Here is a 16262-nt window from a genome sequence, read left to right as displayed (position 1 = left end):
GAAAAAACTCATAGTATAGCATGTCGTAAAAAATCATGGAAAAAAACTCATAGTATAGCATGCCGTTAAAAATCATGGGAAAAAAGTCATAGTATAGCATGTCGTCCAAAATCATGAAAAAAAGTCATAGTATAGCATGCCGTTAAAAATCATGGGGAAATAAAGTCATAGTATAGCATGCCGTCAAAAATCATGAAAATACTCATAGTATAGCATGTCGTAAAAAATCATGGAAAAAAACTCATAGTATAGCATGCTGTCAAAAATCACGAAAAAACTCATAGTATAGCATGTCGTAAAAAATCATGGAAAAAAACTCATAGTATAGCATGCCGTTAAAAATCATGGGAAAAAAGTCATAGTATAGCATGACGTCAAAAATCATGGAAAAAAGTGATAGTATAGCATGCCATTAAAAATCATGGAAAAAAAAGTCATAGTATAGCATGTCGTCCAAAATCATGAAAAAAAGTCATAGTATAGCATGCCGTTAAAAATGATGAAAAAAGTCATAGTATAGCATGTCGTCAAAAATCATGAGAAAAAAACTCATAGTATAGCATGCCGTCAAAAATCATGGGAAAAAAAGTCATAGTATAGTATGCCGTCAAAAATCATGAAAAAACTCATAGTATAGCATGTCGTAAAAAATCATGGAAAAAAACTCATAGTATAGCATGCCGTTAAAAATCATGGGAAAAAAGTCATAGTATAGCATGACGTCCAAAATCATGAAAAAAAGTCATAGTATAGCATGCCGTTAAAAATCATGGAGAAAAAAAAGTCATAGTATAGCATGTCGTCAAAAATCATGAAAAAAAGTCATAGTATAGTATGTCGTCAAAAATCATGGAAAAAAGTGATGTATAGCATGCCGTTAAAAATCATCGAAAAAAAAGTCATAGTATAGCATGTCGTTAAAAATCATGGGGAAAAAGTCATAGTATAGCATGTCGTCAAAAATCATGAAAAAACGACATAGTATAGCATGTCGTCAAAAATCATGAAAAAACGACATAGTATAGCATGTCGTAAAAAATCATGGAAAAAAAGTCATAGTATAGTATGTAGTCAAAAATCACAAAAAAGGCATAGTATAGCATGTCGTTAAAAATCATGAGACAAACGTCATAGTATAGCATGTCATCAACAATCATGAAAAAAGTCATAGTATAGTATGTCGTCGAAAGTCATGAAAAAAAGTCATAGTATAGCATGTCGTCCAAAATCACTAAAGTCGTAGTATAGTATATTGTTAAAAGTCACAAAAAAAGTCATATTAATACCATGTTGTCCAAAATCACGAAAGAAAAGTTATCGTATAGTATATTGTTAAAAGTCACAAAAAAGTCCGAGTATCGCATGACATTAAAATCATGGAGAAAAAAAGTCATGATATTGTATGCTGTTGAAAATCATGAAAAAACGTCCTGGTATACTTTTTCGTTGACAACCTTGAAAAAATGTCATAATATTGTATGTTTTTGAAAAACATGAGAAAAAGTCATTGTCATCGTATAGTATGTAACAACCAACCAGTTGTGAAACTAGTCTGGATCATAGGCTCCTTTGTTGCCCTGGACAAACACCACCATCTTCTACAAGAAGCTTTTCTCTGAGTATATTGAACTCTTTTCTCTGGGCACTGGTCTTTAAAAGGTTAAGGCATTTATTGGGATTGAACATGCAACTTCTGACTTTCCCAGCAGGTGTCTAACCACCTGAGCTATTGGATCCCACCAAATATCCTACCTTGTCCAACCTTTTCACTTTTTCACTCCTTTTTATGTTTTCCTAAAATGTCATAAGAATTATATGAAAAATAATGTGTGCAATGCAAAAATTCAAAACTATTTTTCACAGCTAATTATTTTCAATTCTGTTTGCCAATTCTTTTACTGTTTCATGTCTCTCTATGTGTCTATTTAATAAGATTTTTTTAACTTTGAATTTAATTGTTCTTTTGTATTATGTTGTTTTCAACTTCTCGAAAAAAATTCTCGAAAATAACATATTGTTAAAAAGTCACAGTATAGTATGGCATAAAAGATTTTATGAAAAAAGTCATAATATAGTATACAAAAACTTTTTCATAAAAATTGTCATAGTTTAGAATACCATAATTTCTTTTTAAGTCATAGTATATTATTGGATTAATAAATAGTGAAGATTTTCATAGTATAGTTCAGCATAAAATTTTCATGAAAGTTGTCAAAGCATAGTTTGCCATAAAAAAAAAATTCATGGAAAATGTCCAATTATAGTATGCCATGAAACTCTTTGCAAAAAAAATGTCAAAGGACAGTATGCCATTTGAAATTCATTTTAAAAATTCATAGTACAGTATGCCTTCATTTTTTTCATTAAAAATTTAAAAGTAAAGTATGCCATATATGTAATAAAAATGTCATAGCATGGTAGGGCATAACAAGATGTCATAAAGCAAATCATAGTATAATATACTATTACTGTGGGACTTGGTTAAATGGAGTTTAAGTATCATAATCAAAAGTAAATGCTTTTAAATATTTCTTTGGGTTATTGATAGTGATGTTTCATATTTTAAAAAATCATATTTTGTCTGAATCTGTAAAGTACCAGTAAATATATTGTGCAACATTACACCTGATTGCAGTATAAGTTTCCTCAGACCCAGTAGAGGACCCCATGCTGTAACTCTCACATGAGCTTGTGTTTGATTTGAAAGGAGATTTATTTACCATACTGTCTGCTGGATTTACCCTCTCCATAACCCCCGTTCAAACAACAATAACTGTTCAACAATAAAGTGAAAACATGCAGAGAATCTGAACGCACCCTGACACCCACGGCTAGCTCAGGTTCTATTGAAGGCAGATGGTGGAAGATGAAAGGCTGACGGAAACATCACTGTGAGACATTAAAAAAACCAACAATATATGACACACCTTTACTGAAATATGTTACTACACCCTCCTGCTTTCAGATGTTTCAGCAACATCTCTGTGTGTCCAGGACATGTTTAGCTTTGCTAAACACAAAGACTGGCAGCAGGGTGAAACTGTTAGTCATCAGAAGAGATTAGCTGGAAGGTTTAGTTACAGAAACGAGACTCTGAGATGTGATGGTGGTGAAATGATAGCGTGACTGTGTTGTGTTTTCAGTATCTGAGGCTCAGTTCTACGACTTCACTCCGACGCCGGACTACGACGACTACAACGCCACCTTCGACTACAGTTTCTACAGTAAGTCACACCTCAACACACACTCTGTACACCAACGGTCACTATGTTGCGACTCTCTAATGATGAGGTAATATTGCTGACTCCATGGTATGTTCAGGTAATGCCAGCAGTGAGGACCTGGACAAGTTCAGCGCGCCGTTCATTGACGATGAGGAAGAGGAGGATACGGGAGGTCAGCAGGAAGAAGAGGAAGTGACTGTTACTGCTGCAGCAACTGCGGCAACGACTGTGGCAATGACTGCAGCAACAGCTCGAGGGACCACACCACAGGGCGAGGATGACAGTAGCAATGCAGCATCACTTCCTGTTTCTCTGGTGAGAACAATCGGAGCTCATTATAGACCAGATCATGGTGTTTCTTTACAGTAACATCTGGGTAGAGAACCCCATGTACAGAAAATCTAACGAAACTGTAAAGTCAGTCTGCAGCCGATCCCGACACGAACGTGGACAACACTTGTTTGAAGTCTGATATGGCAATAAGTTTGACTAATTTTAGCAACAGGAACAAGATATGATACTATTAATTAGGAAGTACACATTTGCACATTTGAGGAGATTGGGACTTTATTATCGTTGAGTTTATTTATATTCATACTTATTATATATATATAGTTTTTGAAATGTCAGCCACAACCATCACATACTGTTTGATTACTTGTAATATGTTAATATACCGACTAATATCAACCAAGGAATTAGGAGTATTAGTATTGGTATTATTTCCACGTAAATAATCTGAATATTTACCATCAGAGTACTTTGAAAACATTGCAGAAATTTGGTTTATTTTAAACATTAAACTATTGTATTAACAACGGTTTGAACTATGGCAGCTGATGAGGGTCAATCTGAGCGTTTCTTACAGTAATTATTTATAAAACTGCTGAGTCGTCACGTTACAGCTGAGAGCAGCTGGCGTTTATTAACTGTGTGTGTATGAATGTGTGTGTGTGTGTGTGTGTGTGTGCATCTGGTTTCTATAAATGTGACGCTGATCTCTGCCAAAATCAACAGACACCCCCGCTCTGGATCTTTGAATCAAACTCTTGTCAGTGCGGGTGACTGTTTACAGAGTCGAAAAGACTCAAGAGTGAACATAACAGAAAATATCTGAGGAGGAGGAGAAGTGAGAGAGAAGAGCCTGATATGAGGTCTCTGAGGTCTCTGTGATGTGTTTGTTTGTTTGCGGTCATGTTAACCAGATAAATGATGTTTAGAGTTTGGCGGTTCAACGACAAACAATGACGGTGTGTTTTCTGTCTGTAGGAAATGAGTACGCTCATCTGGACTCTGCTGATCCTGATCGCACTGAATGCACAGCAGCTACAACACACACTATGAGAGTGCACTCACACACTCAGGTGAGGCCAGTGTTAATATGTGTAGATGTAGTGTGTCCTGTGCCCAGCAGGGGCGCTGCAGCCTCACAGGTCTGATCTGGTTCAGGCCATGTTGGATGTTTGTGATGAACTGGAAGTTGTGTGCAAATGGTGATCATGAAATATGATGCCAACGGGCCAGATGGGGTGCTTTGACTAAGGTCGAAGAAATTTTGTTTTGAAAAGCCACCTCCCTCGCACCGTAAGTGAGACTGACTTGGAATTCACCACACATGTTCAGCTGAACGCGCTCTATGAAAACCTCAAAAACCATTAAGTTCCGCCTGACTAGATTGTCCACCATTTAGAATTTTTTGGAAAACACATTTTTGACATCTCCTCCTACACCGTTGCTCAAATTTGTACCAAATCCTCTGTGGATCATCATCAGACGAAGTGTATTAAAAGCTATCAAAAGCTTGTTGATATCTCATTGTGTTTGAACTGAACTTTTGAGGGGGCATGGCTTAGCACATAAATGGAAATTGACCACCAGGGGGCGCTACACGTGTAAATAAATAGGCGTGGCATTACATAAATCAAAGACTATAAATCAGAAATTGATTGTCTTATCATCACAAAACTTGCAGGGTATGTTGAATAACAACATAAAACCAGGTCTTTTAAATTATTTGGAAATCAGTCAACAGGGGGCGCCACAAGTTCCAAACAAGTGCATTGACCTTTCACAAAATTTGGTCATAATCAGTGAGGGTTTGTTCCAACATCACCAAACTCGGTGGACTTTTTTTAAACCAAGCCATTATAGCGTGTCCCCAAAAATGTTTCTGCAGTTGATCAATAGGAAGTGACAGATTTTCCAAAGAGGGCTGTGGCCCAGTAGACATTTGGACCTAAATGAATGGGCATCAATTGCAACTAAATTCTAAGTGTGTTTTTCTTTAGTGTAGAATCAGCTGTGTTTTTATTACCTCAGAATGAGACGTTTATGGGGAGCATGTAGTCTACAGAGATCACCATGTTGCACCTCCATGTTTCCTTTTTTAATATGAAACTGCTTTAGTCAGGTTGTTGTTGTTGTTGTTGTTGTTGTTGTTGTTATGTTTTATTTAAATGTTTTTTAAATATCTTTTTTACAGTGCTGTGAAACACATTTCCCCCTCAAACAGCTGATTTATTCAGGTTTCAACATCATAAGCTACATTTTACAAGTTTACATTGAACATATCTTGAAAACATCAGAATTCATCCACCCAGTACTCATTTTTACTGAATAAAGCTTGAACACTACACAGTGTAAATCAGTGTAACCTCTGTTCTTTGTGTCCACCAGCTGCTTAGGGGTAACAATAATGAGCAGGTAACGACTTACAGCTAATTGCTTGCAGCTAACTGCTAACTATGAACTGCCAACAGCCACCAGCTAACTGCTGACAGTTAACAGTTAACTCAATCAATCAATTTTATTTATAAAGCCTAATATCACAAATCACAATTTGCCTCACAGGGCTTTACAGCATACGACATCCCTCTGTCCTTAGGACCCTCGAAGCGGGTAAGGAAAAACTCCCCCCCCAAAAAACCTTTAATGGGGGGAAAAGCTGTTAACTGCTAACACCTAAGTGCAAACAGTTAACAGCTAGCTGCCACCAGCTATCTGCTAACTGTAAACAGCTTAGTACTTACAGTTAACTGTGAACAGCTAACAGCTAACAACTCACAGCTAACTACTAACTGTGAACAGCTAACTGCTAACAGCTACCCGCTAACTGCAAATAGCTCGCAGCTAACAGCTGACTGCAAACAACTATCTGCAAACAGCGAACTTCTAACAGCTAACTGTGAACAGCCGGATGCTAACAGCTAACTTAGCAAGCTCTCCTCCTGCTGATCCTCTCAGTAGTGTTGTGGCAGTTCAGTCGTTTTGACATGAAAACAATACAACGTGTTCCATGGTTCATGTGACGTCAGATTACTCTGCCCATCTCCCCCAGAGAGCAGGTAAAATGTAACGAGCTGTGGAGGGGGGCCCAAATAAAGGCCTCTCAATTATTCGGTGGAGTTTACTATGTAGTTATGTAGGTGTAACATTTCAAAATAAAAGTAGTAATAAAAACTAACAAAAAATAATATAAATGAAACATTTAAAAATTTTTCTTTTTTTCCAATTGTGGCGCCCCCTGTGGTATGTTTGTTTCTGTAAAACAAACACACTGAGTGTGAAACATTCACCATGTGCAGGTCACTGAAACCTTTAAATCCTCCAAACAGGATGCTCAGAAAGGTTCATCATGGCGCCAGAACAGAAACTAGAATTAGACTTCCTGATAAAGGTTATGTCAGGAAATAATTAGAGATAAATCAGCAGGTTTTTATTCTCTGACGCTTTGAAAGGTTGAAACAGTCACACTGAGAAAAACCTCCAGAGTTTTAAAGTCACAAAAGATTCACAATAAATCACTCTGCGACATTTAGAATCAAAACTCAGATAAAAGCTGCTGAATATAAAGGACTGTGTGTGGGCGTCACTCTGCAGCTGTAGGTGACGTAAATGGAAACACGTGCAACATATACTGACATCACCCAGATGTGCCGATCCCCAAGACGAGGTCAGCTCCTGATCCTCACGCAGAACGGGATACGTTACAGACGTCACAGGTGTAACAGTGGAAACACACTGAACATGAGAATGCACGAGCACCAGCATCCCTCTATAATGTCTGTAATGAGATGACAACACACAGCAGCCTTCAGGGGATGTTTTTTCTGTTGTTGCAGAAGTAGAAGAACACGTTACAAAAGTAATGCATTAAATTACATTGTAAATGTAATAACATTTCCCAGAATCCCTTTAGTAACACATTCTAAAACATAATACACATACTTCTCTAATGTGAAAAGTAACACGTTACTTGCAAAAGTAACAAAAGTAAGAGTGATATATTACTTCGTTACATATTACTGAGTTACTCCTAAAATGTAATATCCAAAATCCTGTTAGTAATGTGTTATATTACTTTGTTTGTCCTAAAACATAATATATAACTGTAACGATACGTGACATTGTAAATGTATTAGCATTATCCAAAATCATTTTAGTAACACATTATATGACTTAGTTACTTCCATAACAAAATATATTACTGTAACACATTACTTTTGTAACACACTTCAAAAGTAAATTTTTGTACTTTTGTTACACTTTACAAAAGTAACGTTATATAATCTTAAAACACTGGACAGGAATGAATCCTAAAACCCCAAAATGAGTAATGAGTGAGCCCGTTAGCACTTCTGGTTCCCTCATCTTGAGGTCAACATGGTTTTGAACAGGTTTTTGGTTCGATGTGTGAAATAAGGTCTGAAGAGATGTTAACATTTTGTTCTACGACATAAAATATGTCGGTAAAAACCCCACTTTGGATTTTTTTAAGTGTCTTAAAAAAGAAGGTTGCTACTACGTGGCTAAACGAGGGGACAGAATGTCAAACAGCCTCGTTGTAGTAGGGACGTTAAGTCATGTGACCGTGGTGTAGTTTGCTTATAGCCTAACGTTAGTTGGTGCTATGTGTAATTTATTCAAAGGATTGAGACGTAGCTATAGATGTCCTATAGACACAAACAAAAACCATATATCTAATGTTTAGCGTCTTGAAAAACTACTTCCTTGTTTCTTGACTTCCTGTTTTGCAGCTGGTGTCAGAACAGTCGGATCCTGCAGCGTGGGTCACCTGATGAGGTGGGAGGGGGTTGCAGTCACCGCTGTGACCTTTGACCTCCACGTAGGAGCCACAGCTTCCCTTGGCATGGGTTTACAGGCTGACCTCAGCCAATCACAGAGCTTTCACAGTTCACTGCAACGGCAACGTCACCAAATCTTCTTATCCATATAAAACTTTATCACATTGTTCACTGCTTTATTTAAACGTTCAGGACCAAACAGGATCTTCCTTATATGGTCAGATTTTATATCTGTAAATATGGAAGTTTATAAATGACAAAACTGTTGAGAGCAAAATAAAAATAAGCCATGATGATGTCACACTGAAGCTAACCTTTGACCTTCTGGATATAAATTGTCATCACTTAATATGAAGTTTTGTCATCGTTAGCATCTAATGTCTTAAGTTATGGCCAAAAATATGTTTTGTGAGGTCACAGTGACCTTTGACCTTTAACCACAAATTTCTAATATTTTAGCATTGAGTCCAATCGGTGTCAAATTTAAAGAAATTCCATTAAGGCTTTCTTGAAATATATTGTTCACGAGACTAAGACGTACAAGTCATTAGCTACTTAACATTAGCTGTTAGCGGTTATAAGCTAGTTAATGTTGGCTGTTAGTAGCAAGTTAACATTAGCTAATTAACTTTTATCAGCCAGCTGTGAGCTTTTATCAGCTATCAGCCAACTTTAACTGTTAGCTGTTAGCACCTAATTAATGTTAGCTGTTAGCTGTTAATCAACATAAGTTGTTAGCTGGTCTCAGCCAGTTAAAATAAGTTTTTAGCTGTTATCAGCTAGTTAACATTTACTTAAATCAGTGAATTAGCATTAGCTGTAGGCTGGTATCAGCTAGTTATCATCATCCACTGCCTGTTAGCAACAAGTTAACATTAGCTGTGAGCTTTTATCAGCTAGTTAACATTAGCTGTTAGCACCTAGTTAATGTTAGCTGTTAGCAACTAGTTAACGTAAGCTGTTAGCTTGTCTCAGCTAGTTAAAATTAGTTGTTAGCTGTTATCAACCTGTAAACATTAACTATTATCAGCTAGTTAACATTAGCTGATAGCAGCACTAATGAGAGGTTGGAACAATGAGAGGTCGGAACAATGCTACGGCACCGTTAATGTTAGCGGTTGACAGCTAGTTAATGGTAGCAGCATTTTGAGATGTTCAAGCTCTATTCAGTAAAAATGAGTACTGGACGAAGATTAAATTATAACATTGTCATTATGCATTCAATGTAATCTTGTAAAATTTAGTGCTTTGGTGAGAAACTGAATAAATACAGCTATTTGAAGGAGAAAATTGCCGATGTTTTCTCAGAAATATAAAATAGATATCAATTATCAGTAATTATTTTTAACGTTGGTATTGACCAAGAATTTCAGCGCATCACTAAAAATATTTCAGCATTATTTTTAACACTTTTTAAATTAGTTTTCTCTACAATGGTTTTGTCTTTATTGAACTTCCCTACCCCCATCAAAGACTCACAGAGGTTTATTTAGAGCTTTATTTATGATGTTAAACCTCAGAGTGATGGTGGAACAACAGCGCCCCCTGATGTTACAGTGTGAAACACAGTGAGGTCATATTAGATGGTTAAATACTGTTTATATAAGAAAAAAGATATGAAATTTAAAAAAGTTAATCTACAACTTTTATTTGATGGCTGACAACTTGTGTCATCAAAAATGAAAAAATGTCACTGTGAATCCGACGACAGCACTTTGTAAACAAAGCTGTTTTTGATTGATGTTTGAAAGATGTTTTGTTCAGCTTTTTTAATTTTAAAAAATGTACAGAATTATCCAAAAATGTCATTAAAACATATTTTAGTTTAATACGAGAACATTGGAGAACATCCAGATAAATCCGGAACAGATTTTTGTATGTTTGCTTGTTTTGCAATAAAATATATGAAATGTTATTAACGGGGTTGTCAATCATTTAACACACACAAGAAATAAATAAATACATGCTAACTGTTAACCAACATGCTACCTATCAACCAACAATCACTCAACACACACATATTCTTGTACTTCTATCTTTGTGAGGACCCTCATTGAGATAATGCATTCCCTAACCTCTGAGGCCGGAGATATACTTGCTGTTTGACCATGCGTTCGCGTAGACAACCGGCTGCGTAGTGAAGCGTTCTCGTTTTTGCAGTTCTTGACGCGGCCGCTTGTCTACGCATGCTACATCAAAACACCTCTAGGTGGCACAACAGAGAATCCCACCATAAACCGCCCGTAAAAACAAAAGAAGAAGAAGGAAATAAGTTCCAGGGTTGTGGGATGTAAACTATGAATGTGGCGACAGTTGAGGAGATTGGAATCTGGTTGATTCTGAGATTAAGGCAGAAAAAAACGACAGCGACGTGATCGTAGATGGTATGTGCGACCACTAATCAAGTACGGCATGAAAATGGGGAGTTTTTTTCTCTTGTTTTGCCAATGCGAGATATTGACGACGAGAAACACCATCAATATTTTCGTATGTCCACCAGAACGTTTGATGATTTACTGAATCGGATTACCCCACTAATAACGCACCACAATACACACACCAAGCCAGTCAGTCCAGCAGAGCGGCTTGCTGTCACCCTTCGCTTTTTAACTACTGGCATCAGCTACCAAGCCTCGGCAGCGAGCTACAAACTGGGGTCAGCGACAGTTGGGCATATAGTCCGGGAGGTGTGCAGAGCTATCTGGACAGCTCTCAAAAATGATGTTTTGGCGTTCCCTAGCAAAGACCAGTGGAGGCTAATACAAAGGGATTTCAACTCTATGTGGAACTTCCCCAACAGTGGGAGCTGCTTTTACAACTACAAGGGGTACTTCAGCTTCATCCTGATGGCTGTGTGTGATGCCAGGGACAGGTTCACAGTTGTGGACATCGGAGCATACGGCCGTGACAGTGATGCTGGGGTGTTTTCAAGATGTGCCTTTGGATCCCAGCTTATCCAGGGCAAGCTTCCCCTGCCTCTTCCATCCGCTCTGCCTGGGAGTGATGTCCTGAGCCCCTCTGTCTTCGTCGTAGATGAAGCCTTTCACTGAAGGTCAATCTGATGCGACCATATTCAGGTGAGTGTGTATTACACTCATACATAAAGTGTGAGCAGTGGTGGAGAAACTGCACTGTACTGCATTCAAAACCTACCTTGAGTAAAAAGTATAGTAAATATATTTAAAGTGCCAAAAACAAAAGGGCAGAATGACCCATTTCAGAATAATGAAATTATTGTGAATTACTGAAATATAATTACTAATGCATTAATGTGTTTAATCCACTATAATATTGTGGTCTGTAATGGCTGGGTAATTTTAATTAATGTTTATATTGAATCTGTGTTGAATTAATTAAAGTTACCAAATAAATGTTGTGGCATAAAAAGTACTATATTTGCCTTCAAAATGTTGTAGAGTGTAAGTACAAAGTAATAGAAAATGAAAATACTCAAATGAAGTACTAACACCACATAATTGTAGTTAAGTACTTGAGTGAATTTACTTAGTTATATTCCAGCACTGAGTATGACATGTAAAGGGGATTAATGAAATAACTGTGCAATATTATCATGTGTGTCATTCCTTGTTAAGGTATTGACATACTATAATAATAATATTATAGTATAATATAAGTTTATTAGGCTTGAAATGAATAAATGCAATCTCATCACTATTCATTATCTGTATAACAGGGACCAACCTCATGGCTGAACAGCAGGTCTACAACTACCGCCACTCCAGAGCAAGGCATGTGGTTGAAAATGCCTTTGGCATTTTGGCTGCAAGGTGGAGAGTGTTCGGGAAGGCCATGGAGTGTTCTGTTGAGACCGCCGAAGACATCACAAAGGCATGTGTGGGTCTACACAGTTACCTCTGTGGCATCGACCAACTACAGGCAGACACTGTAAGGTACATCAGCAGCACCTTGGTGGATGAAGGGGATGTCCAGGGAGAATGGAGGCAAGTTGTGGAGGGAGACACAAACCTCCTTGACCCAGGACGGCTCACTGCTGACCGGGCAACACGACTTGGCATTGAGGTGTGGAACGGCCTGAGGAGCTACTTCCAGACAGATGCAGGGAGGGTGGCATTTCAGGACATTGTCCTCCAGCGAGGCGCACTACGTTAGCACAGTAGTGGTCTGTTTGTGGTGTATATATTGTATATATTTTTTTAGTTCAATGTTTGTTAATAATACTTAATGTTCTGTTATGTTAATACATCATTTCAAGCATCGTCTTATTACGCTGTCATATTGGTAGAGATGTTCCTTTCAGGCTGATTTCATTTTAAAGTGATAGTTCACCCAAAAATGAAAATTCACTCAATATCCCCCCCCCCCCCCACGATTCTGATGTGAGGATGGGTGAAGATATCCAGTTCACAAAACACTCCTGGAGTCTCAGCAAAAAACAGCCTTGCAGCCAAATCCAGTATAATTAGAGTGAACGGTGACCAAGTATAAAAGGTAAAAAAGTTACACCACGCGAGCAGTATGGAGACATTTTGTGTGTGTTTTGTGTTCTTTTTTTTACATTTTAAACGTGGTCACCGTTCACTCTAATTATACTGGATTTGGCTGCAAGGCTGTTTTCTGCTGAGACTCCAGGAGTGTTTTGTGAACTGGATATCTTCACCCATCCTCACATCAGCACAGGGGGGGGGGGGGATATTGAGTGAATTTTCATTTTTGGGTGAACTATCACTTTAAAGTTACATCCCCATTTATTCACCAGTGTTTAAGCTAATCATTTCACTCAATTACATGTAGCACAGAACTGTTCAGAGTCTGCAATAGTATTATATTGAACGCATTGAGTATTGTTTTTGTATTAATATAGAGAAGATGTCACTGTAAGTCTAATAAATGAGTCTTCCTTCTCAGTGTATGACACTGTGTTTGCATGGTACAAATGGTTATACTAATACTACTGACTACTAGATTGCTGGAAATTCACCTGCTTATATGAAGCTTATATTGAACTACAGTATTGTAGGAAAACTAAGTTGTTGTTTAACAAAGTAGCATCACTGCATATAAAAAGAAGTTGATGACAAGATAATACAAAATGTTACATTTATTTATCAGTATTTTTCTATATGTAAACCGTACACAGATTAAAAGATTAAAGATTAAAACCACAGTCCTCAAAACTTTCCGCCATTGTTGTTGCTGGTGACATATCTCCTAACCTGTGACCCTGTCACTGAATTCTTCCCCTACACTGCCCCTATCGGTCATGTGTGCATTGCATCTTGCAGACGCGTAGCGTTAATTTCTGAGGACGTGCACAACCGACGCTCCGAATGGACGCAGGATACGCGATGCAGATGTCATGCGTACGCGAACGCGTAGTTAACAGCAAGTATATCTAAGGCTTAACCCTAAAACCAAGTGCATTACCCTCAAACAGGCCTTTGATAAAGTGAGGACCGGCCAAAATGTTCTCACTTTGCAAAAATGTCCTCACTCTGTGGTTAAAGTATGTTTGGTCCTCACTGTGAACATGAACAAGTACAAAGACACACACACACACACACACACACACACACACACACACAGACACACACACACACATCAAGTAAATAAAAATAAAATAATGCACTTCATTGTCATTTATTATTTAGTGATACAAACACGATGTGGAGATAGTAAAAAGAAGATAATTGAAAATAAAATAGAATAAAAATAAATAAATATGAATGATTAAGGTTGGGACATCATCAGCGTCTGAACTCAGACCTAAGATGGAGGAGCTCCTGTTGTGAATCTTCATATGTCCATGTGGGGACAGTGACTGCATCGGCAGGACGCCCTCGGGGGTTGCACAGTTATTTCTGGTGTTGGTTGGTGTGTGCCGAGTTTTGATTGTGATCTGAGGTGTCGGTCATCGAACACGAACCCTGACAGTGTCACCAACTCACGGGGAGTGTTGACGGGAGCCGTGAGGAGGAAGTGACGGACGCCTCAGGGCTCTAATGTTTATTTCAGTCCAGGAGGAATCTGCACGACAGGAAGTGACTGAGCCGCTAACTGCTGGTCGGCCAGTTCACCTCAGCAGGATGGTTTTCATTTTGTTTGCTTAGTGTTTTTATTGTCTGAACCCAGGAAGGAGACAAATGTGTGTGCAACAGTGATGAAGATGAATCTGAGAATATGACTATTAATCTAAACCGAGGAGCGTCAGCAGAAAAACTCCTCCTCTTCTCTACACAGATAAAAAACTGCAGCTCGTTTCACTCTCTGAAGGGATGATGTCATAACTATGACATCACCTGCCATACGGATTAGTGTTAATTTATCATGTTGATCTGTTCTGTACGACATCTATTGCACGTCTGTCCGTCCTGGAAGAGGGATCCCTCCTCAGTTGCTCTTCCGGAGCTTTCTACCATTTTCCCCCATTCAAGGGTTTTTTTGGGGAGTTTTTCCTGATCAGCTGTGAGGGTCATAAGGACAGAGGGATGTCGTATGCTGTAAAGCCCTGTGAGGCAAATTGTGATTTGTGATATTGGGCTTTATAAATAAAATTGATTGATTGACCTGTGAACAAATGTGATGACATGCTAACTGCTGACCCACATGCTAACTGTTGACCAACATGTTAACTGCTGACTGACATGCTAGCTGTTGACCAAGCTCAGTCCATAGGGACTTGGGTCGGGAACCGGAGGGTCGTCTGTTCGAGTCCCCGTCTGGACCAAAATATGGAGCGTGGACTGGTGGCTGGAGAGGTGCCAGTCCACCTCCTGGGCACTGCCGAGGTGCCCTTGAGCAAGGCACCGAACCCCCCAACCGCTTGGGGCGCCTCACCAAGGGCAGCCCCCTCACTCTGACATCTCTCCACTTTGTGCATGTATAGGTCCTGTTTGTGCATGTGTGTGTCTTTCGGACCTGTGTGTAATTGACAAGCAAGAGTGAAAACATTGAATTTCCCCTCAGGGGGATTAATAAAGTAAATAAACTTAAACTAATTGCTGACAAACATGCTAATTGCTGACCAACATGCTAACTGCTGACAAACATGCTAATTGCCGACCAACATGCTAACTGCTGACAAATATGCTAACTGCTGACCAACATGCTAACTGCTGACAAACATGCTAACTGCTGACCCACATGCTAACTTCTGACCAACATGCTAGCTGTTGACCAACATGCTAATTGCTGACCAACATGCTAACTGCTGACAAACATGATAACTGTTGACCAACATGCTAACTGCTGACAAACATGATAACTGCTGACCCACATGCTAACTGCTGACAAACATGATAACCGTTGACCAACATGCAAATTGCTGACAAACATGATAACTGCTGACCCACATGCTAGCTGTTGACCAACATGCTAATTGCTGACCAACATGCTAGCTGCTGACCAACATGCTAGCTGTTGACCAACATGCTAATTGCTGACAAACATGCTAACTGCTGACCAACATGCTAACTGCTGACAAACATGCTAACTGCTGACCCACATGCTAGCTGTTGACAAACATGCTAATTGCTGACCAACATGCTAGCTGTTGACCAACATACTAATTGTTGACCCACATGCTAACTGCTGACTGACATGCTAACTGCTGACCAACATGTTAATTGCTGACCCACATGCTAACTGTTGACCAACATGCTAATTGCTGACCCACATGCTAACTGCTGACAAACATGCTAACTGCTGACCAACATGCTAGCTGCTGACCAACATGCTAACTGCTGACCAACATGCTAACTGCTGACCAACATACTAGCTGTTGACCCACATGCTAACTGCTAACAAACATGCTAACTGCTGACCAACATGCTAGCTGCTGACCAACATGCTAACTGCTGACCAACATGCTAACTGCTGACCAACATGCTAGCTGCTGACCAACATGCTAACTGCTGACCAACATGCTAGCTGCTGACCCACATGCTAACTGCTGACCCACATGCTAACTGCTGAC

At 38.8% G+C, this 16262-nt stretch overlaps 2 protein-coding genes across 3 annotated transcripts in view; both read left to right on the top strand.

The window, feature by feature from the left end:
• si:ch211-191i18.2 (uncharacterized protein LOC564095 homolog) overlaps window positions 1–10214 on the top strand; it is a 28417-nt gene extending 18203 nt beyond the window's left edge. Inside the window, exons 2-6 of one of the 2 annotated variants that reach the window (XM_050035594.1) lie at window positions 3144–3224; window positions 3322–3539; window positions 4494–4588; window positions 5901–5927; window positions 8261–10214. In XM_050035594.1, coding sequence (XP_049891551.1) covers window positions 3144–3224; window positions 3322–3539; window positions 4494–4568 — 374 coding nt within the window. In that variant the 3' untranslated portion in view covers window positions 4569–4588; window positions 5901–5927; window positions 8261–10214. The remainder of the gene's footprint in view (window positions 1–3143; window positions 3225–3321; window positions 3540–4493; window positions 4589–5900; window positions 5928–8260) is intronic. The other variant, XM_050035593.1, reaches the window with a different exon arrangement.
• Window positions 1–16262, top strand: part of LOC126384396 (oocyte zinc finger protein XlCOF6-like) — a 164070-nt gene that overhangs the window by 79513 nt on the left and 68295 nt on the right. The window lies entirely within an intron of this gene.

The sequence above is a fragment of the Epinephelus moara genome, chromosome 22, assembly GCF_006386435.1.
Source record: "Epinephelus moara isolate mb chromosome 22, YSFRI_EMoa_1.0, whole genome shotgun sequence".
Taxonomy (NCBI): Eukaryota; Metazoa; Chordata; class Actinopteri; order Perciformes; family Serranidae; genus Epinephelus; species Epinephelus moara.
Note: the sequence above shows the minus strand (reverse complement) of the source record. Positions and strands in the feature narration are given on the sequence as shown.